General features: G+C 42.5%; 1 protein-coding gene across 1 annotated transcript in view; it reads left to right on the plus strand.

Moving 5' to 3' along the window:
* The window catches only part of SCIN (scinderin), a 114,196-nt gene extending 87,669 nt beyond the window's left edge, over positions 1 to 26,527 (plus strand). The window contains exons 9-16 of the mRNA XM_075271808.1: positions 3,396 to 3,517; positions 3,898 to 3,988; positions 7,765 to 7,935; positions 15,907 to 16,084; positions 18,956 to 19,077; positions 19,976 to 20,053; positions 25,444 to 25,504; positions 26,105 to 26,527. Coding sequence (XP_075127909.1) covers positions 3,396 to 3,517; positions 3,898 to 3,988; positions 7,765 to 7,935; positions 15,907 to 16,084; positions 18,956 to 19,077; positions 19,976 to 20,053; positions 25,444 to 25,504; positions 26,105 to 26,238 — 957 coding nt within the window. The 3' untranslated portion in view covers positions 26,239 to 26,527. The remainder of the gene's footprint in view (positions 1 to 3,395; positions 3,518 to 3,897; positions 3,989 to 7,764; positions 7,936 to 15,906; positions 16,085 to 18,955; positions 19,078 to 19,975; positions 20,054 to 25,443; positions 25,505 to 26,104) is intronic.
* Positions 26,528 to 27,850: the final 1,323 nt, after the last annotated feature.

A 27,850-nucleotide genomic window follows, 5' to 3' on the forward strand; every position in this document is an offset into this window, starting at 1 on the left:
GGGTATAATACAGGATAAGTAATGTAATATATGTACACAGTGACTGTACCAGCAGAATAGTGAGTGCAGCTCTGGGGTATAGTACAGGATAAGTAATGTAACGTATGTACACAGTGACTGTACCAGCAGAATAGTGAGCGCAGCTCTGGAGTATAATACAGGATAAGTAATGTAATGTATGTACACAGTTACTGTACCAGCAGAATAGTGAGCGCAGCTCTGGAGTATAATACAGGATAAGTAATGTAACGTATGTACACAGTGACTGTACCAGCAGAATAGTGAGCGCAGCTCTGGAGTATAATACAGGATAAGTAATGTAACGTATGTACACAGTGACTGTACCAGCAGAATAGTGAGCACAGCTCTGGAGTATAATACAGGATAAGTAATGTAATGTATGTACACAGTGACTGTACCAGCAGAATAGCGAGTGCAGCTCTGGGGTATAATACAGGATAAGTAATGTAATGTATGTACACAGTGACTGTACCAGCAGAATAGTGAGCGCAGCTCTGGAGTATAATACAGGATAAGTAATGGAATGTATGTACACAGTGACTGTACCAGCAGAATAGTGAGCGCAGCTCTGGAGTATAATACAGGATAAGTAATGTAATGTATGTACACAGTTACTGTACCAGCAGAATAGTGAGCGCAGCTGTGGAGTATAATACAGGATAAGTAATGTAACGTATGTACACAGTGACTGTACCAGCAGAATAGTGAGCGCAGCTCTGGAGTATAATACAGGATAAGTAATGTAATGTATGTACACAGTGACTGTACCAGCAGAATAGTGAGTGTAGCTCTGGAGTATAATACAGGATAAGTAATGTAATGTATGTACATAGTGACTGCACCAGCAGAATAGTGAGCACAGCTCTGGAGTATAATACAGGATAAGTAATGTAATGTATGTACACAGTGACTGCACCAGCAGAATAGTGAGCGCAGCTCTGGAGTATAATACAGGATAAGTAATGTAACGTATGTACACAGTGACTGTACCAGCAGAATAGTGAGTGCAGCTCTGGAGTATAATACAGGATAAGTAATGTAATGTATGTACACAGTGACTGCACCAGCAGAATAGTGAGCGCAGCTCTGGAGTATAATACAGGATAAGTAATGTAATGTATGTACACAGTTACTGTACCAGCAGAATAGTGAGCGCAGCTCTGGAGTATAATACAGGATAAGTAATGTAACGTATGTACACAGTGACTGTACCAGCAGAATAGTGAGCGCAGCTCTGGAGTATAATACAGGATAAGTAATGTAATGTATGTACACAGTGACTGTACCAGCAGAATAGCGAGTGCAGCTCTGGGGTATAATACAGGATAAGTAATGTAATGTATGTACACAGTGACTGTACCAGCAGAATAGTGAGCGCAGCTCTGGAGTATAATACAGGATAAGTAATGGAATGTATGTACACAGTGACTGTACCAGCAGAATAGTGAGCGCAGCTCTGGAGTATAATACAGGATAAGTAATGTAATGTATGTACACAGTTACTGTACCAGCAGAATAGTGAGCGCAGCTCTGGAGTATAATACAGGATAAGTAATGTAACGTATGTACACAGTGACTGTACCAGCAGAATAGTGAGCGCAGCTCTGGAGTATAATACAGGATAAGTAATGTAATGTATGTACACAGTGACTGTACCAGCAGAATAGTGAGTGTAGCTCTGGAGTATAATACAGGATAAGTAATGTAATGTATGTACACAGTGACTGCACCAGCAGAATAGTGAGCACAGCTCTGGAGTATAATACAGGATAAGTAATGTAATGTATGTACACAGTGACTGCACCAGCAGAATAGTGAGCGCAGCTCTGGAGTATAATACAGGATAAGTAATGTAACATATGTACACAGTGACTGTACCAGCAGAATAGTGAGCGCAGCTTTGGAGTATAATACAGGATAAGTAATGTAATGTATGTACACAGTGACTGCACCAGCAGAATAGTGAGCGCAGCTCTGGAGTATAATACAGGATAAGTAATGTAACGTATGTACACAGTGACTGTACCAGCAGAATAGTGAGCGCAGCTCTGGAGTATAATACAGGATAAGTAATGTAACGTATGTACACAGTGACTGTACCAGCAGAATAGTGAGCGCAGCTCTGGAGTATAATACAGGATAAGTAATGTAACGTATGTACACAGTGACTGTACCAGCAGAATAGTGAGCGCAGCTCTGGAGTATAATACAGGATAAGTAATGTAATGTATGTACACAGTGACTGTACCAGCAGAATAGTGAGCGCAGCTCTGGAGTATAATACAGGATAAGTAATGTAACGTATGTACACAGTGACTGTACCAGCAGAATAGTGAGCGCAGCTCTGGAGTATAATACAGGATAAGTAATGGAATGTATGTACACAGTGACTGTACCAGCAGAATAGTGAGCGCAGCTCTGGAGTATAATACAGGATAAGTAATGTAATGTATGTACACAGTTACTGTACCAGCAGAATAGTGAACGCAGCTCTGGAGTATAATACAGGATAAGTAATGTAACGTATGTACACAGTGACTGTACCAGCAGAATAGTGAGCGCAGCTCTGGAGTATAATACAGGATAAGTAATGTAATGTATGTACACAGTGACTGTACCAGCAGAATAGTGAGTGTAGCTCTGGAGTATAATACAGGATAAGTAATGTAATGTATGTACACAGTGACTGCACCAGCAGAATAGTGAGCACAGCTCTGGAGTATAATACAGGATAAGTAATGTAATGTATGTACACAGTGACTGCACCAGCAGAATAGTGAGCGCAGCTCTGGAGTATAATACAGGATAAGTAATGTAACGTATGTACACAGTGACTGTACCAGCAGAATAGTGAGTGCAGCTCTGGAGTATAATACAGGATAAGTAATGTAATGTATGTACACAGTGACTGCACCAGCAGAATAGTGAGCGCAGCTCTGGAGTATAATACAGGATAAGTAATGTAATGTATGTACACAGTGACTGTACCAGCAGAATAGTGAGCGCAGCTCTGGAGTATAATACAGGATAAGTAATGTAATGTATATACACAGTGACTGCACCAGCAGAATAGTGAGCGCAGCTCTGGGGTATAATACAGGATAAGTAATGTAATGTATGTACACAGTGACTGCACCAGTAGAATAGTGAGCGCAGCTCTGGAGTATAATACAGGGTAAGTAATGTAATGTATGTACACAGTGACTGCACCAGTAGAATAGTGAGCGCAGCTCTGGAGTATAATACAGGATGTAACTCAGGATCAGTGATAATTTATGCATAATATTTTAACATATAAATTATAAGATGACGACAAAAATGGAAATAAAATTTCAGATGTTCGCGTTAATTTCTCATTTTTTTCTCTTTTCTAGATTTGGCGAGTGGAAAGCAATGGGCGAATCCCTGTAGACCCCAGCACATACGGGCAGTTCTTTGGTGGAGACTGTTACATTATTCTGTACACGTACCCCAGAGGGCAGATCATTTACACCTGGTGAGCTGCCGTATCTCATATCACGCAGATATATCATAAGTTATTAGATAAATAATAATATTTCAGCCGTTGCGGCAGTCTGTATATAATGTCGGTAACAACGTTCTGGTCACTGAGACCCAAAATATCTTGAAGGATAAAGGGTGACGTTATACCTGCTGTAATTAACACTTTGCATGCTGCACGTCTTAGCTTCAATGCTTGGGTCACACTGTGGGTACTCCAGCCCTTCTAGTAACCTCTAGCATTTCTGCAGTGTAGATTGTCCTGGTGTCATGGGGGTAAGTTTTAGTCCATTAGTTTTTTGTTGTATATTTTTGCTTTTGTTCCGCTACTCCATAAAGTGATGTAACCTTCCATTCTCTGCTTATCCTTTCCAGGCAGGGAGCCCAGGCTACACGGGATGAGTTGACCACTTCGGCCTTCCTGACGGTGCAGCTGGATCGCTCTCTCGGGGGTCAGGCCGTCCAGGTCTCTGTCATTGTTCCAGTCATGTACAAATACAGCGCTTGTGGTTATTAGACAGATGTGCAGAGTGTTCACAGGGAGAGCCAAAAACAATGCAAAAACATTCACAGCGTATAATGATATGTCTGTATTAAAGGGATCCTATCATTCAGACGACATCGGAATAGCCTTAAGAAAGGCTATTCTTCTCCTACCTTTCGTTGTCTTCTCTGTGCCGCCGCTCACCTACAATCTCGGTTCTTGTCGGTATGTAAATTAGCTCTCTCGCAGCACTGGGGGCGGGCCCCAGCGCTCAAACAGCACTGGGGGTGTCCCCAATGCTGCGAGAGAACTTTCTCCAGCGCCACCTCCTCTTCTCCAGCCTCTTCTTCCAACAGTGGCTTGTAACTTCTAAGGCCTCTGGCTTTAGGCAGAGCAGACTGCGCATGCCCATAGGCCTTGAGCAAATGGATGCTTGCATAGTATTGTAAGCGGCCATTTTCTCGAGGCCTGTGGGCATGCGCAGTCTGCTCTGCCCGAAGCCTAGAAGTAAGAAGACACCGCCGGAAAATGAAGAGGCTGTTCCTGACGAAGATGGAGGCGGCGCTGGAGAGAGTTCTCTCGCAGCATTGGGGCCACCCCCAGTGCTGTCTGAGCGCTGGGGCCCACCCCCAGTGCTGCGAGAGAGCTATTTTACATACTGAGAGAAAATGGGATTGTAGGAGAACGGCGGTGCGGAGAAGATGACGAAAGGTAGGAGAAGAATAGTCTTTCTTAAGGCTATCCCGACGTGGTACTTAGAAAAAATGTCGTCTTTCACTTTAAAGGGGTAAGGAAAAAAACACAGCTTAGTCCAAAAAGCCGGGGCTTGTCTGTACATAGGATAACAATAAAAGGTCTTGCCCGAAGAGCTTACAATCTAAAGATTCCAAAGCTTGTGTATTGTAGGAGGTGGTGACCAGCATGGATTACATTTCCTCTTCTTCAGAAGCAGAGACAACGGTTTGGTCCTCATGTGCTTCTGACTGGCTGAGTGCCATTGACTTTCAGACTGGTGTTTAAGCCTGTGCTGGGATTTCCTGCTGAGAGAAGGGTAGAAGGAGCTGCTTTATCCCGAGTCTGGTAACAGAGATGTTCATACGACTAGTGCAGAGAATACGTGGTCAACCTTGAATTACAGGGAGGGGCCGGGATAAAGGAGCAATTTACCAGCCCGTCTTCCAAGACACTCCATAAGCAAGGCATGAGAGTCACTAGATCTGATGTGTCCCCGCACCGCAGCTCTTACTGATATTTATTACTGAGGGTCAGGGCTGTATTCTGCTGCCTGCATTACTAACTAGAAGAAAGCTGGATATTTAGAGCCGGCATCTTACTGCTGCAGAGAGGAAGAGATAAGCAGCCGCCAGAGACCCTCACACCGCTTATCTGAACAAATAGGAAAAAGTTACAATTCAGCATTGTCACTTCTAACAGAAGTCACCAGGGGGCAGTAGTGCTGCCTTCACACTAGTTATTTAGTCTAGTATATGAGGGCATCTTCGCTAAATTTTATACCCATCTAACAACCTTGATGCAGTCTGTAAATTTAGAGAGCGCAGTACTGAGATCCACCACTAGATGTCACACCTATTCTACTGTATTTCGGCTCTGCTAACAGCAGTGTCCAATGTGAACAGTACCCTAGCCATGTGCTGGTTCTGTCGTCATAGAAAGTGTAGCGAAATCCATAGAACTGTGAATGTTCCAGAACTAGAATATAAATATATTCGGATACATCCAAGAAAAAGTGAACCGTCCCTTTAAAAAGGAAAGATCCATTTATTGATTGCATATGATCAATATAATGTAATTTATTCTTACTAAATAGCTTTGCATTGATTTATTTGAATTTAATGTTCTATTTTTTTTTTATATTAGTGTGTTTTTAATACAACATTATTTTCATTTATTGTTACTTTGTTATTGTGCAAAATAGATTTTTATTTATTTTTTTATTATATTTTTTATTTTCTAATCTATATATATATATATATAACAGTAGAAAAAAAATAAAAGGATTACATTTGTGTAACACAATCCTGCTAGGTGAAATTTTCGGTAAAACCCCCCTGGTGTCAGGATTACCCTGGCGCTGTCCCCCCCCCCCCCCCCTCCGTATCTGTATTCTGTCGCCGCGTTGCCGTCCACTTATTAAATTATAGGTTTCCTTCCTTTCTGCCTCTCTCATCGTTACGAAACTGCCTGCGAGGTCATAAAACAGCAGGACTGAAGGGCGATATTATTTTTTACCATGGTTACTAAGACCTGTATAGAAGCCGTCCTGCCATCCCTTTGTGTTGCGGCTGAATGTTCCTCCTTGAGATTGTATCGTCCTCCTTAGCGTGACTTGTGGCAGACTCCTTTGTCGTAAACTAGGACAAGGCGACTGTGGTACTAATAATAATAATATCCTATAACCTGGAGAGATTTCGCCCGTAACATGCGGCTTATTATCACATGACTCACAGTGACATAGACCTTTAAGTGTTATTTTGTGAGTGAAGGAGGTTGGTTGAGTTTATTTAGTATTAGAAATGTTCTTGGGGCGGCCATATTGGAGAGACCTTGGATTCCTTGCCTGGTGGGGTGGGTGCGCTTTATGGCAGCTGAAATAAATGGGGATCAATTCGTAGACGATGCACCCCACCGCCTGGCCACACGCACTGCTGGGATTCAGAGCCAATTAAAATAAAAACATTTCTGCCTACCACGTAGGAATAGCCTTAAGAAAGACTATTCTTCTCCTACCTTTAGATGTCTTCTCCGCGCCGCCGTTCGGTATAGAATCCGGTTTTCGTCGGTATGCAAATGAGCTCTCTCGCAGCACTGGGGGCGTCCCCAATGCTGCGAGAAAACTCTTCATCTTCAGGAACTGGCTCTTCACGCATCTTCTTCCGGCACTTGGTTCTAACGTCTAGTCCTCGGGCAGAGCCGACTGTGCATGCCCACAGGCCACAAGAAAATGACTGCTTTCTTACTGTGTAAGCGGCCATTTTTCTTGTGGCTGCGAGCATGCGCAGTCGGCTTTGCTCAAGGCCTAGAAGTTTGACCGCCAGTGCTGGAAGAAGATGAAGGCGGCGCTGGAGAGTTCTCTCGCAGCATTGGGGACGCCCCCCAGTGCTGCGAGAGAACTCATTTGCATACCGACAAAAACCCGGGATTTCTACCGAACGGCGGCCCAGAGAAGACATCTAAAGGTAGGAGATGAATAGCCTTTCTTAAGGCTATTCCTACGTGGTAGGCAGAAAAAACTTGATTTTAATGGTAGAATCCCTTTAACACCTTAGTGGGCCCCATACAAAGGTTTCCTATGTGGCCCCCACCCCACATAATTTAATGTCTCCTCAGTAGCCCCCACATAAATCTCTCTCAGTGACCATTCTATCAATGTATCAATATAAAAATACTCGTCTAACGCCATTGCTACGGAGCTCCGGCCTCCTCATAAGTCACCCGCACGATCCAGCCCCAGAATGGAAACCTATCAAGTATACCTCACACCAAAAAACGGCCATGATTCATATTGGGCAGAGGTGGCCCCACCGCACTCCCTGCTCTGCCTTCATTTGCACAATATGGCGAATGTGCTGCAAAAACGGGGATTGTGGTGCAAACCTGTGCTATTGTGTGCGCTCTAAACAGCGGCATCTTCCCTTCCCCCACTCTACTACCATGAAGCTTCCTACTGCAATAAGTCAATAGAAGACACATCTAGATATTGTAGTATTAACACCAGGTCTTGTATCGACTTCTTTCAGGTCCGAGTCACCCAAGGAAAGGAACCTTGTCACTTACTGAGCTTATTTAAGGAAAAGCCTCTTATTATATACAAGGACGGCACCTCCAGGAAGGGGGGGCAGGCGCTCCCCAGCGCGGTCAGACTCTTCCAGATCCGAAGGAATTTGTCTTTTATCACGCGCATCGTGGAGGTAAGTGCACAACACAATGTATGAGGAAATCCTTATCAAAGAAAGCAGGTGCATGATGGGAGAAGTATCGCACTGGGAGGGAGAGAGCTTATAGATCTGAGGTGTAAGACTCGCAAGGAAGAAGAATATTTCCTCAGGTGCTAAAAATCCCTTCCCTGTTTGCAATTGTTACTGCTTTTTCCCAATCTCCTCCATCCAGTGGTGTAAGAACCGGGGTAGCAGGGGTAGCGGCTGCCACAGGGCCCGGGACATTAGGGGCCGGTAACAGCCGCTACCGCTGTGTTTTTTATTTTTTTTAATACGCCAGACAGTAACAGGCCCTATTGACTTACCGATCCTGGCAGGGGCCGGGATCAGTAAGTGACACCGCGGGCCCCACAAGCACCATTATTATACTTGGGGGACTCTTCAGACCCCCGAGTATAGTGATCGGAGGCCCAGTGGAGGAAAGGGAACATAATAAACAGTGTTACTTACCTCTCTGCACTCCAGACACGCTTCGAGCGTAGCTGTGTGACGTCCTTGACGTCACATGACCTGGGCCTGCGTCCCGGGTCATATGAAGCCCGGATGTCATTGAAGATGGCCGACACCACCGACGACTGCAGTGGAGCCAGGGATAGGTAAGTGACAGTGGTTTTTATGTTTGTATCCCCCCCACCCCCTCTGGGGTCTTCGATTATTATACTCTCAGGTCTTAAAAGTATTAAGACTAAGGGGCATAATACTGTGTGCAGAGGCCACTATGGGGTATAATATAATACTGTGTGCAGGGGACACTATGGGGGATAATACTGTGTGCAGGGGCCACTATGGGGTATAATACTGTGTGTAGGGGCCACTATGGGGGATAATACTGTGTGCAGAGGCCACTATGGGGTATAATATAATACTGTGTGCAGGGGCCACTATGGGGGATAATACTGTGTGCAGGGGCCACTATGGGGGATAATACTGTGTGCAGGGGCCACTATGGGGGATAATACTGTGTGCAGGGGCCACTATGGGGGATAATACTGTGTGCAGGGGCCACTATGGGGTATAATACTGTGTGCAGGGGCCACTATGGGGTATAATACTGTGTGCAGGGGCCACTATGGGGCATAATACTGTGTGCAGGGGCCACTATGGGGTATAATACTGTGTGCAGGGGCCACTATGGGGGATAATACTGTGTGCAGGGGACACTATGGGGGATAATACTGTGTGCAGGGGCCACTATGGGGTATAATACTGTGTGCAGGGGCCACTATGGGGCATAATACTGTGTGCAGGGGCCACTATGGGGTATAATACTATGTGAAGGGGCCACTATGGGGGATAATACTGTGTGCAGGGGACACTATGGGGGATAATACTGTGTGCAGGGGCCACTATGGGGTATAATACTGTGTGCAGGGGCCACTATGGGGTATAATACTGTGTGCAGAGGCCACTATGGGGTATAATACTGTGTGCAGAGGCCACTATGGGGTATAATATAATACTGTGTGCAGGGGACACTATGGGGGATAATACTGTGTGCAGGGGCCACTATGGGACATAATACTGTGTGCTGGGGCCACTATGGGGATAATATAATACTGTGTGCAGGGGACACTATGGGGGATAACACTGTGTGCAGGGGCCACTATGGGACATAATACTGTGTGCAGGGGCCACTATGGGGTATAATACTGTGTGCAGGGGCCACTATGGGGTATAATACTGTGTGCAGGGGACACTATGGGGGATAATACTGTGTGCAGGGGCCACTATGGGGCATAATACTGTGTGCAGGGGCCACTATGGGGTATAATACTGTGTGCAGGGGCCACTATGGGGGATAATACTGTGTGCAGGGGACACTATGGGGGATAATACTGTGTGCAGGGGCCACTATGGGGTATAATACTGTGTGCAGGGGCCACTATGGGGTATAATACTGTGTGCAGAGGCCACTATGGGGTATAATATAATACTGTGTGCAGGGGACACTATGGGGGATAATACTGTGTGCAGGGGACACTATGGGGGATAATACTGTGTGCAGGGGCCACTATGGGGTATAATACTGTGTGCAGGGGCCACTATGGGGTATAATATAATACTGTGTGCAGGGGACACTATGGGGGATAATACTGTGTGCAGGGGCCAATATGGGGTATAATACTGTGTGCAGAGGCCACTATGGGGTATAATACTGTGTGCAAGGGCCACTATGGGGCATAATACTGTGTGCAGGGGCCACTATGGGACATAATACTGTGTGCAGGGGACACTATGGGGGATAATACTGTGTGCAGGGGCCACTATGGGGGATAATACTGTGTGCAGGGGCCACTATGGGGTATAATACTGTGTGCAGGGGCCACTATGGGGTATAATACTGTGTGCAGGGGACACTATGGGGTATAATACTGTGTGCAGGAGCCACTATGGGGGATAATACTGTGTGCAGGGGCCACTATGGGGCATAATACTGTGTGCAGAGGCCACTATGGGGTATAATATAATACTGTGTGCAGGGGACACTATGGGGGATAATACTGTGTGCAGGGGCCACTATAGGGCATAATACTGTGTGCAGGGGCCACTATGGGGTATAATACTGTGTGCAGGAGTCACTATGGGGTATAATACTGTGTGCAGGAGTCACTATGGGGTATAATACTGTGTGCAGGGGCCACTATGGGGTATAATATAATACTGTGTGTAGGGGATACTATGGGGTATAATATAATACTGTGTGCAGGGGCCACTATGGGACATAATACTGTGTGCAGGAGTCACTATGGGGTATAATACTGTGTGCAGGGGCCACTATGGGGTATAATACTGTGCGCAGGGGCCACTATGGGGTATAATACTGTGTGCAGGGGCCACTATGGGGTATAATATAATACTGTGTGCAGGGGACACTATGGGGTATAATATAATACCGTGTGCAGGGGTCACTATAGGACATAATACTGTGTGCAGGGGCCACTATGGGGTATAATACTGTTTGCAGAGGCCACAATGGGGCATAATACTGTGTGCAGGGGCCACTATGTTGCATAATACTGTGTGAAGGGGCCACTATGGGGGATAACACTGTGTACTGGGGCCACTATGGGACATAATACTGTGTGCAGGGGCCACTATGGGGCATAATACTGTGTGCAGGGGCCACTATGGGGTATAATACTGTGTGCAGAGGCCACTATGGGGTATAATATAATACTGTGTGCAGGGGACACTATGGGGGATAATACTGTGTGCAGGGGCCACTATGGGGGATAATACTGTGTGCAGGGGCCACTATGGGGTATAATACTGTGTGCAGGGGCCACTATGGGGGATAATACTGTGTGCAGGGGCCACTATGGGGGATAATACTGTGTGCAGGGGCCACTATGGGGGATAATACTGTGTGCAGGGGCCACTATGGGGTATAATACTGTGTGCAGGGGCCACTATGGGGCATAATACTGTGTGCAGGGGCCACTATGGGGTATAATACTGTGTGCAGGGGCCACTATGGGGGATAATACTGTGTGCAGGGGACACTATGGGGGATAATACTGTGTGCAGGGGCCACTATGGGGTATAATACTGTGTGCAGGGGCCACTATGGGGTATAATACTGTGTGCAGAGGCCACTATGGGGTATAATATAATACTGTGTGCAGGGGACACTATGGGGGATAATACTGTGTGCAGGAGCCACTATGGGGGATAATACTGTGTGCAGGGGCCACTATGGGGTATAATACTGTGTGCAGGGGCCACTATGGGGTATAATACTGTGTGCAGGGGCCACTATGGGGCATAATACTGTGTGCAGGGGCCACTATGGGGTATAATACTGTGTGCAGGGGCCACTATGGGGGATAATACTGTGTGCAGGGGACACTATGGGGGATAATACTGTGTGCAGGGGCCACTATGGGGTATAATACTGTGTGCAGGGGCCACTATGGGGTATAATACTGTGTGCAGAGGCCACTATGGGGTATAATATAATACTGTGTGCAGGGGACACTATGGGGGATAATACTGTGTGCAGGAGACACTATGGGGGATAATACTGTGTGCAGGGGCCACTATGGGGTATAATACTGTGTGCAGGGGCCACTATGGGGTATAATATAATACTGTGTGCAGGGGACACTATGGGGGATAATACTGTGTGCAGGGGCCAATATGGGGTATAATACTGTGTGCAGAGGCCACTATGGGGTATAATACTGTGTGCAAGGGCCACTATGGGGCATAATACTGTGTGCAGGGGCCACTATGGGACATAATACTGTGTGCAGGGGACACTATGGGGGATAATACTGTGTGCAGGGGCCACTATGGGGGATAATACTGTGTGCAGGGGCCACTATGGGGTATAATACTGTGTGCAGGGGCCACTATGGGGTATAATACTGTGTGCAGGGGACACTATGGGGTATAATACTGTGTGCAGGAGCCACTATGGGGGATAATACTGTGTGCAGGGGCCACTATGGGGCATAATACTGTGTGCAGAGGCCACTATGGGGGATAATACTGTGTGCAGGGGCCACTATGGGGGATAATACTGTGTGCAGGGGCCACTATGGGACATAATACTGTGTGCAGGGGCCACTATAGGGCATAATACTGTGTGCAGGGGCCACTATGGGGATAATACTGTGTGCAGGAGTCACTATGGGGTATAATATAATACTGTGTGCAGGAGCCACTATGGGACATAATACTGTGTGCAGGAGTCACTATGGGGTATAATACTGTGTGCAGGGGCCACTATGGGGTATAATACTGTGCGCAGGGGCCACTATGGGGTATAATACTGTGTGCAGGGGCCACTATGGGGTATAATATAATACTGTGTGCAGGGGACACTATGGGGTATAATATAATACCGTGTGCAGGGGTCACTATAGGACATAATACTGTGTGCAGGGGCCACTATGGGGTATAATACTGTTTGCAGAGGCCACAATGGGGCATAATACTGTGTGCAGGGGCCACTATGTTGCATAATACTGTGTGCAGGGGCCACTATGGGGGATAACACTGTGTACTGGGGCCACTATGGGACATAATACTGTGTGCAGGGGCCACTATGGGGCATAATACTGTGTGCAGGGGCCACTATGGGGTATAATACTGTGTGCAGGGGCCACTATGGGGTATAATACTGTGTGCAGGGGACACTATGGGGTATAATATAATGCTGTGTGCAGGGGACACTATGGGGGATAATACTGTGTTCAGGGGCCACTATGGGACATAATACTGTGTGCAGGGGCCACTATGGGGCATAATACTGTGTGCAGGGGCCACTATGGGACATAATACTGTGTGCAGGGGCCACTATGGGGTATAATATAATACTGTGTGCAGGGGACACTATGGGGTATAATACTGTGTGCAGGGGTCACTATAGGACATAATACTGTGTGCAGGGGCCACTATGGGGCATAATAGTGTGTGCAGGGGCCACTATGGGACATAATACTGTGTGCAGGGGCCACTATAGGGTATAATACTGTGTGCAGGGCCACTATGGGACATAATACTGTGTGCAGGGACCACTATGGGGCATAATACTGTGTGCAGGGGCCACTATGGGGCATAATACTGTGTGCAGGGGCCACTATGGGGGATAACACTGTGTGCAGGGGCCACTATGGGGCATAATATTGTGTGCAGGGGCCACTATGGGGAATAATATAATACTGTGTGCAGGGGACACTATGGGGGATAACACTGTGTGCAGGGGCCACTATGGGGCATAATATTGTGTGCAGGGGCCACTATGGGGAATAATATAATACTGTGTGCAGAGGCCACTATGGGGTATAATACTGTGTGCAGGGGCCACTATGGGGTATAATACTGTGTGCAGGGGCCACTATGGGACATAATACTGTGTGCAGGGGCCACTATAGGGTATAATACTGTGTGCAGGGGCCACTATGGGGGATAATATAATACTGTGTGCAGGGGACACTATGGGGGATAATACTGTGTGCAGGGGCCACTATGGGGTATAATACTGTGTGCAGGGGCCACTATGGGACATAATACTGTGTGCAGGGGCCACTATGGGACATAATACTGTGTGCAGGGGCCACTATGGGACATAATACTGTGTGCAGGGGCCACTATGGGGTATAATACTGTGTGCAGGGGCCACTATGGGGGATAACACTGTGTACTGGGGCCACTATGGGACATAATACTGTGTGCAGGGGCCACTATGGGGGATAACACTGTGTACTGGAGCCACTATGGGACATAATACTGTGTGCAGGGGCCACTATGGGGCATAATACTGTGTGCAGGGGCCACTATGGGGTATAATATAATACTGTGTGCAGAGGCCACTATGGGGTATAATACTGTGTGCAGGGGCCACTATAGGGTATAATATTGTGTGCAGGGGCCACTATGGGGGATAACACTGTGTACTGGGGCCACTATGGGACATAATACTGTGTGCAGGGGCCACTATGGGACATAATACTGTGTGCAGGGGCCACTATGGGACATAATACTGTGTGCAGGGGCCACTATGGGGCATAATACTGTGTGCAGGGGCCACTATGGGGTATAATACTGTGTGCAGGGGCCACTATGGGGTATAATACTGTGTGCAGGGGCCACTATGGGGCATAATATTGTGTGCAGGGGCCACTATGGGGGATAACACTGTGTGCAGGGGCCACTATGGGGTATAATACTGTGTGCAGAGGCCACTATGGGGTATAATACTGTGTGCAGGGGCCACTATGGGGTATAATACTGTGTGCAGGGGCCACTATGGGGGATAACACTGTGTGCAGGGGCCACTATGGGGTATAATACTGTGTGCAGGGGCCACTATGGGGTATAATACTGTGTGCAGGGGCCACTATGGGGGATAACACTGTGTGCAGGGGCCACTATGGGGTATAATACTGTGTGCAGGGGCCACTATGGGGTATAATACTGTGTGCAGGGGCCACTATGGGGGATAACACTGTGTGCAGGGGCCACTATGGGGTATAATACTGTGTGCAGAGGCCACTATGGGGTATAATACTGTGTGCAGGGGCCACTATGGGGGATAATACTGTGTGCAGGGGCCACTATGGGGATAATACTGTGTGCAGGGGCCACTATGGGGCATAATACTGTGTGCAGGGGCCACTGTGGGGCATAATACTGTGTGCAGGGGCCACTATGGGACATAATACTGTGTGCAGGGGCCACTATGGGACATAATACTGTGTGCAGGGGCCACTATGGGACATAATACTGTGTGCAGGGGTCACTATGAGACATAATACTGTGTGCAGTGGCCACTATGGGGCATAATTCAGCACGTAGGAATACGGGGTGGGGGGTCGAGGTCTTCGGCGTCGGTCGGGGGGGGGGGGTATGGGGTCATGTAAAAAGTTGACCACGGGGCTCCACCATACGTAGTTACGCCACTGCCTCCATTCTTTCCTTTTCTTCAATTCACTTCAGTGTGTGCGCGGTTGGGGAATTCCTGGAGGTTATTTTGGCACTGGTTAGGTGTCACCCCCACTGTCCTTCTTTCTCCCCATGTTTCCTTCCTCTTTCCTTATTCCATGCTATTTCTGTTCCTTCTGGTCCTATTATTCCCCCTTCCCCCTTTTATTTTCCTTATTACATCAGATACTTTCAGTGTTGTTTCCTCAGTGTCCTCCCCTCACGCCTCCCTCACGTCTTCTGATTCTCCTCTTCTGTATTACGCCTTTCATATCTTCTGTCCCTCACATCACGGCACTTTTTTCCTTACCTTTTCGTTCCCTTACATCCCAGTCCACTTTCCTATCGCTCTTCTGCGCCCTTTCCCGCGCTCAGTCTGTTATTTCGCAGGTAACAATAGAAGTGATCACTCTTTCATATCAGGCCTTGCTGTAGAAGTTGCGGTGCAGACAACGTACAGACATCTTGCGGGCACAGACTTCTTATCCATCTCTTTCATCCTTATATCTTCAGGTAGAAGCGGACGCCTCCTTGCTGAATTCTAATGATGTGTTTGTGCTGAAGCTGAAGAATAATTCTGGGTATGAGTGGGTAGGAAGAGGAGCGAGCGGAGAGGAACAGAAGGGAGCGCGGTATATCGCCGATGTCCTCAAATGCAAGACCACACAGATAACTGAAGGACAGGAGCCAGGTCTGAGCTTCCTTATAGTCTCAGATATGTGAACCAAGTGTTGAAAAGTTTCCTTGTTACTGTTTCGGTGATGGACACCATATGGAGTTCCACCATAAGAGATTCTTATTTCTTCCTCCATTGTTCTGGTGTGCAAATGGTGGCAATGGTTGCTTATCTCTAGACAATGTCATCGCTTGGACACTTATATACAGCGGGTCATCCACATTAGATGAATATTGACTGAACCTGACAATTCCAGAGGGATTAACTGACCCTATAACACTTATGGCAGGCTCTTGATATTCATCAATAGCAAATTTCAGGGTAAATAGGGATCAGGTAGTTGGATTTCAACATGGCCTATCGTTTTGATCAAAGTAGAGAAAAGTCACCACCAGAGGAGTCCGGCATTGGAAGTTGGGGAAGGAGATTGGGGGAAATGTTCTCATTCAGCCGACAGTAGGGTTGAGCCGATCTTGAGATTTCAGGATCGTTTTTAAAATCCGATTTTCGATCATTTTCCAGCCGATCCCGATCATGAAATTTGCTCGATCACTGATCGGGATCCGATCTTTCCCGATCCCTCAACCCTAGCCGTAAGTGTATGGCCAGCTTTACACTGAGCATTGTCCATCATCTTCCAGTGTAGTCTTCCATGTCGATGGTCACATCATTTGGTACAAGTGCAAAAAGTGAGCCGTGCAAAAGACATATGAGAGAACTTGGTCTGGAAATGAGTGGTGGTCTACAATCTCAGACTTCACCGCTGTCATTCTCTCACATATACCTATGACCAGGCTATCGTTCCTGTTATTCATCCCTTAGGTGGCGTTATAATTAGAGATCAGCGAGTAGTGAAATATTCGAGATTCGTTTCGAGTAGAGCCTCAAAATTTGACTACTCGATCGAATATCAAATCCCATTATAGTCTATGGGAAAAAATGCTAGTTTCAGGGGAAACCACTATTCGACTAAAGGAGAGTCACCAAGTCCACGAATAGCAGGAGGAGCGTGTTTAGGAGGAGCGCTGTGCAGTTAAAGCGCACGGACCCCATAGACTATGGGCCGGTTCACATTAGCAACTACAAGCGCTGGACAGTTAAGTACATGGACTCTATAGCATATAATGGGCTCCGTGTGCTTGCTGCGCACTGCCCGCATGAATCATTTGCGCGGTCAGTGTGCGGCAAGCACACGGAGCCCATTATATGCTATGGGGTCCTTGTGCTTAAGTGTCCAGCGCTTGCAGTTGCGCTGATATTCCGTTCCAGGGGGGGTCCTCCTGCGGACTCCTTCTGGACGGGAGGCAAGCACTAATGTGAACCGGCCCTTACTCGTCCTGCAGAACCAGCATTGATTGGCCGAATGCTATACAGTGTATAGCATTCGGCAAATCAACGCTGGTTCTGCAGCAGGCTCGTCCTTGCTAGTCGGGAGAGCTGGCAGCTTGCTGTTACTTTTTCTCATAGGAATGCATTGACCAGCGTTGATTGGCCAGTGTACAGCATTCGGCCAATCAACGCTGGTTCTGCCGGAGGCTCGTCTGTGAGGAGGCGGAGTCTAAGATCGGACCACAATGGAGACTGCTGTGGTCTAATCTTAGACTCCGCCTCGTCACAGACGAGTCTCCGGCAGAACTAGTGTTGATTGGCCAAATGCTGGATTCTAATATGGCCTTTTTCAGGGACTGCCCCAAGCCCAAGCCCCTGCGGGACCAATGGCCAGCCAATCCTCTTAACATACAAGTATAAACCAGATATAGTGCCCTGTGGTGGCAATAGACACGCATACATCCATGACCACAACTAGTCTTCCCATAAGCAAGGGGCAGCATCATAGTGTGGGCAGTGCATGCTCTGCCGCTCTCTTACTGTGTAGACCCCCCTCCTGTACCCCATGGTACTCTCATTTGGTCGCTACATCCCAGGGGTATGTTGTATGTGCAATGTATAAACACAACCTGGAAATTGATGGAGATTGAGTATTTCTATGGATACTGATAACCAGCCCATGTAAAGGAACCTGAAAACATTAGTCTGGTGGGGCCACAATCTTCATATTCCGCTCCTGGTCCATGCACCTAAAGATTACCAGCTGCATAATACTATATAGCATCAGGTACAATATGGGGTTTCATACCAGAATAGTGATTACTCCTGTCTACTCGGTTTGGCTGAATATACATGTGTTCTCAATGGGGAGATGGAAGCAAGCCACAGCCAGACACCACTGAGAACTAAGGATCAGACATGTTACAATCCAACTACCCAATCCTTATCTCCCCGACATCAGGGGAGAGGAGACAGGACCCCCCCCCCCCCCATACACATTGGATGGTTATCTGGTTGGATATCATCCCAAGTTTATGTAACATCTTCACAGTGTAACACAAAGACACCACCGAAGTCTGACTGCACCACCAGCAAACAATAGACTTGCTACAAAGTCCCTGATACTAAGAACAAATATACTTAGTGCTTCTCATTGTCATTACATTATTACCATATTGACTTACCGATCTAAGATTATGAGATCAAGCAGATTTGTGATCTCCTCCATTACAGCGGGGACATGTTAGTGATGTTGTCTCATAGAGTACAATGGAGATCAATGAATTTAGTTACTAGTTGGATTTGTTACAATGACTGACAATCCACATAAGTGATAACAATGTATCCAATGGGATTATGTATATAACTGGTAGACAGATTAGCTGTAGGAGTCCAATCATTGTTTGCTGTTGTTTTTGTTAATGGTGGCGATACCAGGGGTCAGACCCCCACCACATTACACACTGGTGACTTATGCAAAGGATGGATGGAAAACCCTTTAAATAATAGGCATGATATTCCAGTAATTATGATATTTCTTATCACTCTTTGTAACAGATGACTTCTGGAGCGCCTTGGGAGGTAAAAAACCCTACCAGACGTCGGAGCTACTTGGATCCCAACTTGCAAACCACCCGCCACGACTATTTGGCTGCTCCAATAAGACGGGGAGATTTGTGGTAAGTCCAAAACCAACTTTACACTTCACCCACCAAAACATTTTTGGCATAAGTCAGCGTTAAATGTGAAACTTTGGAATATACCATATAAAAGGGTTTTTTCCTACCGTATAATATTGATGACCTATTCTTTAAGCCATCTAGCACCCCCTCCGATCAGCTATTTAATATGGCAGCACTTTTGTGACAGGCACTGTGGCCACTTTAGGGACGGCCATACTGTCATGGATTGTATAATGGCTGGGCTTAACATTGCAGCTCAGTCCCATGTTTTATTTAGTGGGGCTGAGCTGCAAACAGCCATTATTATCAATGGACACAATATCATTGGATGCAAATAGCTGGTTGGTAGGGGTGTACAAGTGTCAGAACCTGCCAATCTGATATCGATTGTTTGCCATTGTCCCTGCCGGAAAGATTTCTATAAGTGGTCAGAAAGAGTTTCAGAAAATCCATCTAGTGTAAAACTGTAAAGGAGGAGAGGAGGGGTGTGCGGCTGCAGCAGTGTGCGAGACTGCATGCTGGGAAAAGGGAGCAGTAAGGGAAGACAGCAAAACATGAAGAGCCCACCCACTCAACAAGCCTTCAATATGTCTGGCTGTACCCCATCTAATATACGTGTATGGCTATAGGAAATATTGTGTTTTTGCTATGCATAGCTATAGGTTCACAGTAACTATATTTCATTTCTCTTAGGCTACATTCACACTTTTGGTCTTTCTGTTCTGGTCCTACAATGGAAACAAATACAGCCGAGAGACCCTCATTGGCGGGATCCATCAGACTTGTAGGATATTTTCATCCAGTGATTTCTGATGGATATCTGCTGGAGACTCCAAAGTAACTATAGTTATATAATTAAAGTAACTGATCTGTAATATGTGTTATTTTATCCCAGATTGAAGAAGTCCCAGGAGAATTTACACAAGAGGATTTGGCAGAAGATGATGTTATGATACTGGACACATGGGAACAGGTATAATACTATGTAAAGAATATAATACTGCTCCGATATTATATACACGAATATAACTACTATAATACTGCTCCTGTGTACAAGAATATAACTACTATAATACTACTCCTATGTACAAGAATATAACTACTATAATACTGCCCCCTATATACAAGAATATAACTACTATAATACTACTCCTATGTACAAGAATATAACTACTATAATACTACTACCATGTACAAGAATATAACTACTATAATACTGCCTCCTATGTACAAGAATATAACTACTATAATACTACTCCTATGTACAAGAATATAACTACTATAATACTTCTCCTATGTACAAGAATATATCTACTATAATACTGTCCCTATGTACAAGAATATAACTACTATAATACTACTCCTATGTACAAGAATATAACTACTATAATACTACCCCTATGTACAAGAATATAACTACTATAATACTACTCCTATGTACAAGAATATAACTACTATAACTACTATAATACTACTATACTACTCCTATGTACAAGAATATAACTACTATAATACTACTCCTATGTACAAGAATATAACTACTATAATACTACTCCTATGTACAAGAATATAACTACTATAATACTACCTCCTATGTATAAGAATATAACTACTATAATACTACCTCCTATGTACAAGAATATAACTACTATAATACTACCTCCTATGTACAAGAATATAACTACTATAATACTACTCCTATGTACAAGAATATAACTACTATAATACTACTCCTATGTACAAGAATATAACTACTATAATACTACTCCTATGTACAAGAATATAACTACTATAATACTGCTCCTATGTACAGGAATATAACTACTATAATACTACTCCTATGTACAAGAATATAACTACTATAATACTGCTCCTATGTACAAGAATATAACTACTATAATACTACTCCTATGTACAAGAATATAACTACTATAACACTGCTCCTATGTACAAGTATATAACTACTATAATACTACCTCCTATGTACAAGAATATAACTACTATAATACTACCTCCTATGTACAAGAATATAACTACTATAATACTGCTCCTATGTACAAGAATATAACTACTATAATACTACCTCCTATGTACAAGAATATAACTACTATAATACTACTCCTATGTACAAGAATATAACTACTATAATACTACCTACTATGTACAAGAATATAACTACTATAATACTGCTCCTATGTACAAGAATATAACTACTATAATACTACTCCTATGTACAAGAATATAACTACTATAATACTGCTCCTATGTACAGGAATATAACTACTATAATACTACTCCTATGTACAAGAATATAACTACTATAATACTGCTCCTATGTACAAGAATATAACTACTATAATACTACTCCTATGTACAAGAATATAACTACTATAACACTGCTCCTATGTACAAGTATATAACTACTATAATACTACCTCCTATGTACAAGAATATAACTACTATAATACTACCTCCTATGTACAAGAATATAACTACTATAATACTACTCCTATGTACAAGAATATAACTACTATAATACTACCCCCTATGTACAAGAATATAACTACTATAATACTACCTCCTATGTACAAGAATATAACTACTATAATACTACTCCTATGTACAAGAATATAACTACTATAACACTGCTCCTATGTACAAGTATATAACTACTATAATACTACCTCCTATGTACAAGAATATAACTACTATAATACTGCTCCTATGTACAAGAATATAACTACTATAATACTACTCCTATGTACAAGAATATAACTACTATAATACTGCTCCTATGTACAAGAATATAACTACTATAATACTACTCCTATGTACAAGAATATAACTACTATAATACTGCTCCTATGTACAAGAATATAACTACTATAATACAGCCTTCTATGTACAAGAATATATCTACTATAATACTACTCCTATGTACAAGAATATAACTACTATAATACTGCTCCTATGTACAAGAATATAACTACTATAATACTACTCCTATGTACAAGAATATAACTACTATAATACTACCTCCTATGTACAAGAATATAACTACTATAATACTGCTCCTATGTACAAGAATATAACTACTATAATACTGCTCCTATGTACAAGAATATAACTTCTATAATACTGCTGCTATGTACAAGAATATAACTACTATAATACTACTCCTATGTACAAGAATATAACTACTATAATACTACTCCTATGTACAAGAATATAACTACTATAATACTACTCCTATGTACAAGAATATAACTACTATAATACTACTCCTATGTACAAGAATATAACTACTATAATACTACTCATATGTACAAGAATATTACTGCTATAATACTGCTGCTATGTACAAAAATATAACTACTATAATACTACTCCTATGTACAAGAATATAACTACTATAATACTACTCCTATGTACAAGAATATAACTACTATAATACTACCTCCTATGTACAAGAATATAACTACTATAATACTGCTGCTATGTACAAGAATATAACTTCTATAATACTGCTCCTATGTACAAGAATATTACTACTATAATACTGCTCCTGTGTACAAGAATATAACTAATATAATACTGCTCCTATGTACAAGAATATAACTACTATAATACTACTCCTATGTACAAGAATATAACTACTATAATACTGCTCCTACGTACAAAAATATAACTACTATAATACTACTCCTATGTACAAGAATATAACTACTATAATACTGCTCCTATGTACAAGAATATAACTTCTATAATACTGCTCCTATGTACAAGAATATTACTACTATAATACTGCTCCTGTGTACAAGAATATAACTACTATAATACTGCTCCTATGTACAAGAATATAACTACTATAATACTACCTCCTATGTACAAGAATATAACTACTATAATACTGCTCCTATGTACAAGAATATAACTACTATAATACTGCTCCTATGTACAAGAATATAACTTCTATAATACTGCTGCTATGTACAAGAATATAACTACTATAATACTACTCCTATGTACAAGAATATAACTACTATAATACTACTCCTATGTACAAGAATATAACTACTATAATACTACTCCTATGTACAAGAATATAACTACTATAATACTACTCATATGTACAAGAATATTACTGCTATAATACTGCTGCTATGTACAAAAATATAACTACTATAATACTACTCCTATGTACAAGAATATAACTACTATAATACTACTCCTATGTACAAGAATATAACTACTATAATACTACCTCCTATGTACAAGAATATAACTACTATAATACTGCTCCTATGTACAAGAATATAACTACTATAATACTGCTCCTATGTACAAGAATATTACTACTATAATACTGCTGCTATGTACAAAAATATAACTACTATAATACTACTCCTATGTACAAGAATATAACTACTATAATACTGCTCCTATGTACAAGAATATAACTGCTATAATACTGCTCCTATGTACAAGAATATTACTACTATAATACTGCTCCTGTGTACAAGAATATAACTACTATAATACTGCTCCTATGTACAAGAATATAACTACTATAATACTGCTCCTATGTACAAGAATATAACTACTATAATACTGCTCCTATGTACAAGAATATTACTACTATAATACTGCTGCTATGTACAAAAATATAACTACTATAATACTACTCCTATGTACAAGAATATAACTACTATAATACTGCTCCTATGTACAAGAATATATCTACTATAATACTGCTCCTATGTACAAGAATATTACTACTATAATACTGCTGCTATGTACAAGAATATAACTACTATAATACTGCTCCTATGTACAAGAATATAACTGCTATAATACTACTCCTATGTAAAAGAATATAACTACTATAATACTGCTTCTATGTACAAGAATATAACTACTATAATACTACTCCTATGTAAAAGAATATAACTACTATAATACTGCTTCTATGTACAAGAATATAACTACTATAATACTGCTCCTATATACAAGAATATAACTACTATAATACTGCTGCTATGTACAAGAATATAACTACTATAATACTGCTCCTATGTACAAGAATATAACTGCTATAATACTACTCCTATGTAAAAGAATATAACTACTATAATACTGCTTCTATGTACAAGAATATAACTACTATAATACTGCTCCTATGTACAAGAATATAACTACTATAATACTACTCCTATGTAAAAGAATATAACTACTATAATACTACTCCTATGTACAAGAATATAACTACTATAATACTACTCCTATGTAAAAGAATATAACTACTATAATACTACTCCTATGTACAAGAATATAACTACTATAATACTGCTCCTATGTACAAGAATATAACTACTATAATACTGCTCCTATGTACAAGAATATAACTACTATAATACTACCTCCTATGTACAAGAATATAACTACTATAATACTGCTCCTATGTACAAGAATATAACTACTATAATACTACTCCTATGTACAAGAATATAACTACTATAATACTGCTCCTATGTACAAGAATATAACTACCATAATACTACTCCTATATACAAGAATATAACTACTATAATACTGCTCCTATGTACAAGAATATAACTACTATAATACTGCTCCTATGTACAAGAATATAACTACTATAATACTACTCCTATGTACAAGAATATAACTACTATAATACTGCTCCTATGTACAAGAATATAACTACCATAATACTACTCCTATGTACAAGAATATAACTACTATAATACTACCTCCTATGTACAAGAATATAACTACTATAATACTGCTCCTATGTACAAGAATATAACTACTATAATACTACTCCTATGTACAAGAATATAACTACTATAATACTGCTCCTATGTACAAGAATATAACTACCATAATACTACTCCTATGTACAAGAATATAACTACTATAATACTGCTCCTATGTACAAGAATATAACTACTATAATACTGCTCCTATGTACAAGAATATAACTACTATAATACTGCTCCTATGTACAAGAATATAACTACTATAATACTGCTCCTATGTACAAGAATATAACTACTATAATACTGCTCCTATGTACAAGAATATAACTACTATAATACTACTCCTATGTACAAGAATATATCTACTATATAAGCTTTAGAGGGACTTTTCTCCCATTTTCCTGATTTCTGATGGACCTGATGGTCGGACTCCCGGCAATCTAATATTTTTGGATAAGTGTCCTGTACTTCCTTCTCATTTTCTGATGTCTTTGTAGCCTTATGGCATATATAATGTAATGGCGCCCCCCCCAGGATCGGGTGTAATCTTTGAGATTCTTCATGGCTTATTCTTTATTCTTAGATATTCTTATGGATTGGGAAAGATGCTAATGAAATTGAGAGGAAAGAATCCTTGAAGTCAGGTAAGGAGACAACTCTGGGCAGGTGATGTCTTGTATATACTGCTATAAGACACCCAATACATGTAATAAGGACAGGAGTGTGCACAGTGAGGACCCTTCTTCTCGTCCATCCAGGGAGTGGAGGTGTAAGATCTTCTAGGAGGGTCCTCTATTTGGGACAGTGGTGCAGTTATAAGATTTGGTCATAGCTGGGTCCTGATTCCATGGGGGTCATAGATTCCCCGTAATACACAGGGGTCAATCACTAACATTAAGTATGTGACAAAGTTCATTTTTTTGATGAAGCGCAGTACCCCTATTCAGCCTGAAGATGTCCCTGTTGTCACTGTATTCCATAGGTTGCTGTCGCCCTCTATGTCAGTGTTTCCCAACCATTTCAGATTCAGGTCACCATTTCTTGGGGCCTCCCCTTCCAAATAATTTTGACCAAAAAACACCCTAAGACCAGACTTAATGTTGCATGTTCATCTTCCCAATGACAGTGTTGCGGCCCCCTGGTGGGTTTCCAAGGCCCCCCTATTGGGCATCTCTGCCCTATACAGTATGTACCATAATAGTAGTTTAGTAAATTTATCAGAAATGTCTCTTCTCTCCTCGCAGCCAAACAATACATCGACACCGATCCCTCCGGACGAGATAAAAGGATCCCCATTACCACCGTGAAGCAGGGGCACGAACCCCCAACATTCACCGGATGGTTCCTGGCCTGGGATGCCTGCAGGTGGCAGCAGTGAGCTGACCCTTCCCCGCCCCCCTCCCCATTCTTCCAGGACCCTGCATACATGAAGGCGGCGGTCTCATGTCATACCGCCAATACCGCACCAGTCATGTGACTAGATTCCCTTACACCATCCCCCGCGCTGCTTGTAGTGGCTTTTCGGATAAACATGTCATGGATGTTACTTTATACGTTTGCGATTTTTACCTTTATTACCTTCATTTCATTATGTTCGTGGTTTTATAAGAGCCAGAATATTCCTTTATATGTTTGGAATGTCTAATAAAAATACTGATTCTGAACAATCATTGCTTTATGTACTTACATTGTAACCTGGAGGGCACGGGCGTGTAAGGGGGGAGGGGGGAGTACAGGCAACAAAACACCCCCCAGTACTCAATATAATAGATAAAACTATCTATCTATCTATCTATCTATCTATCTATCTATCTATCTATCTATCTATCTCCTATCTATCTATCTATCTCCTATCTATCTATCTATCTATCTATCTATCTATCTATCTATCTATCTCCTATCTATCTATCTATCTATCTCCTATCTATCTATCTATCTATCTATCTATCTATCTATCTATCTCCTATCTATCTATCTATCTATCTATCTCCTATCTATCTATCTATCTATCTATCTATCTCCTATCTATCTATCTATCTATCTATCTCCTATCTATCTATCTATCTATCTATCTATCTCCTATCTATCTATCTATCTATCTATCTATCTATCTATCTATCTCCTATCTATCTATCTATCTATCTATCTATCTATCTCCTATCTATCTATCTATCTCCTATCTATCTATCTATCTATCTATCTATCTATCTATCTATCTATCTCCTATCTATCTATCTATCTATCTATCTATCTATCTATCTATCTATCTATCTATCTATCTATCTATCTATCCTACCACCAGGGGGAGCTCATTGCCTAGGTATTAGTTCTGAAGTCCATTTGGAGTCCTATGATTCCTTATGTAGTGAGCTCCTCCTAGTGGCAGCAGACAGTATTGTATACATCTGCATATGAAGCCTAGCAGAGACCTCTGCCCCTATACACATTCTGGACCTACAGTACATGGATTATTCATCATATATTATATATGATATCATTCTATTCTATTACTATATCATTTTAAAGGAGTTGCCCAAATTCTAAAAAAAAAAAAAAACTATATGAAAAAATCTATAATAAAAAACCCCCAACTGATTATTTATCTCTCCATCTCCCCAGTGCTGATGCTCGGACCCTCCTGCTGGTCTCTATTTACCTGCAGACATCATGTGACCCCCCTGAACCAATCAATGACCCTATTACTGCCACCGTGGCTCCTATCACTGAACTACAATGCCAGTAATAGGGCACATGGCTGCTGCGGCCATTGTTATATTCAGGGGTGACCTACCATCTGTATGTAATAGAGACCAGGAGGATAAGAACCCGCTGAGAGACCCTACTGTGCCTGTAAGGTGTATTGGGGGGGTCGGAAAGAAGGGGGTAGAAATTCTTTGTGTTTTGTATTCACATCGTTCAGCATGTGGTATATGTGACATGCTCAGGACGATTACAGCGATACCCAAGCGGGAAGGTCTGTGCTTTTGATG

Source organism: Leptodactylus fuscus, chromosome 4 (assembly GCF_031893055.1).
Source record: "Leptodactylus fuscus isolate aLepFus1 chromosome 4, aLepFus1.hap2, whole genome shotgun sequence".
Classification (NCBI taxonomy): Eukaryota; Metazoa; Chordata; class Amphibia; order Anura; family Leptodactylidae; genus Leptodactylus; species Leptodactylus fuscus.